Source organism: Cicer arietinum, chromosome 3 (genome assembly GCF_000331145.2).
Source record: "Cicer arietinum cultivar CDC Frontier isolate Library 1 chromosome 3, Cicar.CDCFrontier_v2.0, whole genome shotgun sequence".
NCBI lineage: Eukaryota > Viridiplantae > Streptophyta > Magnoliopsida > Fabales > Fabaceae > Cicer > Cicer arietinum.
Genome location: NC_021162.2, coordinates 74,391,712 through 74,395,340, shown reverse-complemented (window position 1 = coordinate 74,395,340; position 3,629 = coordinate 74,391,712). Strand labels below are relative to the sequence as shown.

The following is a 3,629-nucleotide window of genomic DNA, read 5'->3' as shown; positions in this document are numbered from 1 at the left end:
TATATATATATATATATATATATATATATATATTATATATTATATATTATAGATAAATATTATTGTAGGTATACTTATTTTTATCAAAGAAGAAAATTTTGGGAGACCGTAACCTCCTCTTATCATAACTAAGATCCGCTCATGCTTGTGTTATGTCAAAGCTCTCACATAAAATACTATATCACATAAAATACTATACTCTATACCTTATATACATGTTTAAATAAGATTTATAATATACATGTTTTAAACAAGATAAAGTTATTAAACTACAAATTTCGCATGATAATGATCCTCGTGTAAAAAATACCACCATCAAAAGAGATTATTTCACAAAGCAATCCTTGGAAAAATAGTACTCAAAAAATAAGATGAATGATCATAAGTATTATCTCTTAAAACAAATACCTTACAATTCCAATTAATAAATATTTTGTACTTCATATACTTTAATTGAGTTTTTGTAGCAACAGGGATGAGCAAGGTTGTTTTGCAACAAATTGTACACAATATATGCTAGTATGCATGCCCTTATATACGGCTTGCTTGAAGGAACTCGATCTAAAACATATAATCTCTTTTATATATATTTATTGAAAATTTAAGAACAACATTGTGAATATCATATGTTGTGCTCCATGAGATACAAAGCACTTGAAGGCATAAATAGAAACATATTATAACTAAAGTGTAATGACATGACCCAATCCTCATCCAAGCTAGCTAGCATGTGCTAGAGACACTAATTAAGTATATGTATATAATTAAGTAGTAATTATATAAAATAAATCAGCCAGGGATAGAGTTTAGTCCTCATTAATGGTCAATTCCTCGATCATATTCCCATGGTTGAGGCCCATAAGAGGGTTGAAGACTTGAATTTCAGAACACTTGTTTGGTAGAATCATGGAACCAAGGCCTTGATCAAGCGGGCGTATAGGCATACTATACTTACGTGATATGACAATTGAATTGATAACCTCGTCCATAGGATGGAACACTGAGATGACTTCAAAGTCTCGAAGATCAGAAGGTTCAACAACTGGATAGAGAAAAGCACGAGCTCCGTGAGCACTCCTTAACATAAGAAGTGATCCTGGTGCCATGTGCTTACCCAAGTGATCAATGATTCGATTCTTTTCGATGTTGTCCATACCGACAAGGGCTGCCAAGTAAACAACTTCATAGTCTTTTAAATCATTTGACACATCCAATATGTCATTGGTGTGAAAAACCATACGGTTTGACAAATCAGGGTCAGAGGAAACCAAGTGCATAGCACTTGAATTGGCTAAAGGGTCTATGTCATAATTGTGAAAAGTGGTTGAAGGTAAATGATTTGAAGCCAAAACAATTGAAGTAAGAGGAAGAGGACCCGAACCTATAAAAGCAATTTTGTTTGGGACGTGTGTGGAGTGTTGGCTAAGGATAGAAAACTCAAGGAGACCAAGTTTAAGGTAGTTTGAATAGTAAGGAAAAATATGAAGATGTTGAAGAGGGTTTTGGTATGAGCCTAAAATGGATGAGTAGTGTCTCTCCAAATAACCTTCAGCTTCACCACATAGCCTTATAAGATGGGACCTTTTTTCTTGAATATTTTTAGGGAGGTTGGTGACATCTATGGGACTAGGTGGCATGCATGTGAGGACAAGTTCGGTGAAAAGCATGTCGACATTTTTGCAAGGTTTGAGAGACTCGAGACTTGAAATTTGTTCATACAAGTCACACACTTTTTCAATCAACAAATCTTCTTGGCAAACCATGTCGACACTCTGAGGCTATGGTATACGAAGACTTAGTTTGAGAAAACCCACATAACTAGGCCATGGGGAGGAGTCAATATTTATGTGCAACTGTGGAGTCCACAATGATCACCCCCTTTAAATAATGAATATTCTATAAAAAATATTTAATGAGACAAAATTAAAGTTATTAGAATATCTATGTTTTTAATGTATAAGGTTGATGAAAAAAGTTATTAATTAATTGAATTTTTAATTGATCAAAATTGATATTTTATATTAAATTAAATGAACATCGTCATTAGATATAAAATCTAATATCGAACGACAAAATTCACAAAAAATATTTAAAAAAATTAAATTTATATAAAAATTATTTATTTTAAAAAAATAATACTTTAATAATTTTGAGTTTTGAAAATGAATTTAAATTGTGTTGTTTATATAGTAGTGCGAGAAATGTTTTTAATCAACATCGTTTGATATTAACTAAGTTGTTTAAACATTGTTTATATAATATCAATAAGATTTTATAGGAGGTGTAAAAAAGATTTCATAGGTCATATTAACATGAATTCATAATTTTTTTAAATATGTTAATTAGTGTAGTGATAAAAAAAAGTTGTTAAAAAAGAGTAGCGTTAAAAATGGTTAAATTTAATTGCAGTTTGAGTCTCTATTTTTATCAATTTATAGAATTGATTCATCTATTTTAATATGTGATTGTTTTAGTCACTAATTTTGATTTTTTTATATAAAAAAAAATGTGACATATTTTAAATAACGTGACACATAATACAATGATATAGAATGATTAACACTAATAAAATTATGATAAAATTTTATAAAAATTTAACTTTAAACTTCAAAAAAAAAATATTATATTTATAATTTAATTAATGACATGTGAATAATTCATACATCTAAATGATTTTATATCATAAAATCATATATCACATCATTTAATATATGTTAAATTGTCATTTTTTAATTTAAAATATTATGAAAAGACAAACTATCTACTTTAAACAATAAATGATCAATTTCATAAATTTATAAAAATAGATGATCAAAATTACAATTAAAACAGATAATTATATTTAAAAAAGTCAACTATATATTTACTTCAAAGACATCATCAACATTGTCATCTTGTTTTCGGTATGTACAATTTTGTTTTAAAATATTCTTATTCGGCGGATGAAAGATTTTAGAATCCTAACCAAAAAAAATATATATACTAACATATATTGTAACGAGATATAGCTTTTGGTTTGGTGGCAGGAAATATACTAGTAGATATATTGAGTTGGTTTATTGATTTTTTTAAAATGTTTTTTATTTAAAAGATAATCTTAAAAAAAAATCAAAAAAAATATTAGTTTAAATAATTTATTTTAAATGATTATTTAAAGTATTTCATCTATTTGTTATATTTTAAAAAAAATTAAAAATCACTAAAATAAAAAGCTATTTTCAGAACTTCTTTATAAAATTCATTTTTAAAAATGCTTTTATTTTAAAAAAAAAGTATAAGTTTTATCATGTTAAAATTTCTAATAATGAATATTTGAATTATTAAATGTTAATTTTTTTTTTAATCAATATCGTAATTAATTCACATAACTGTAAAATCATTTAGCATAACAATATCTAACATTTATTTATTAAAATATTACTTAAAAATAATAAATATGTAATAACCTCTCTCTAGATTTATGGTATCCAATTTATAGAACAATATATTTTTCTTGAAGTTTTCAATAAATTAGAATGATCTTTAAAATAACCTATGTAATTCAAATACAAAATTCCTGATACTTTTTAATTTCAATGGACAAAAGTACGTGTATGAAAATAGTTTTTTTTTTATAAACTATTTAAAAA

At 26.2% G+C, this 3,629-nt stretch overlaps 1 protein-coding gene across 1 annotated transcript; it reads right to left on the bottom strand.

Moving 5' to 3' along the window:
• Positions 1-562: 562 nt before the first annotated feature.
• Positions 563-1,865, bottom strand: LOC101510352 (nicotianamine synthase-like). Its single transcript, XM_004494487.4, has one exon. It carries the CDS (start codon positions 1,761-1,763, stop codon positions 807-809), a length of 957 nt encoding a protein of 318 aa, XP_004494544.1. The 5' UTR covers positions 1,764-1,865; the 3' UTR covers positions 563-806.
• Between the last annotated feature and the right edge of the window lie 1,764 nt (positions 1,866-3,629).

Coding starts and splice junctions, on each gene's coding strand:
- LOC101510352 (XM_004494487.4), bottom strand. CDS start 1,763: ATGGTTTGCCAAGAAGATTTGTTGATTGAAAAAGTGTGTGACTTGTAT.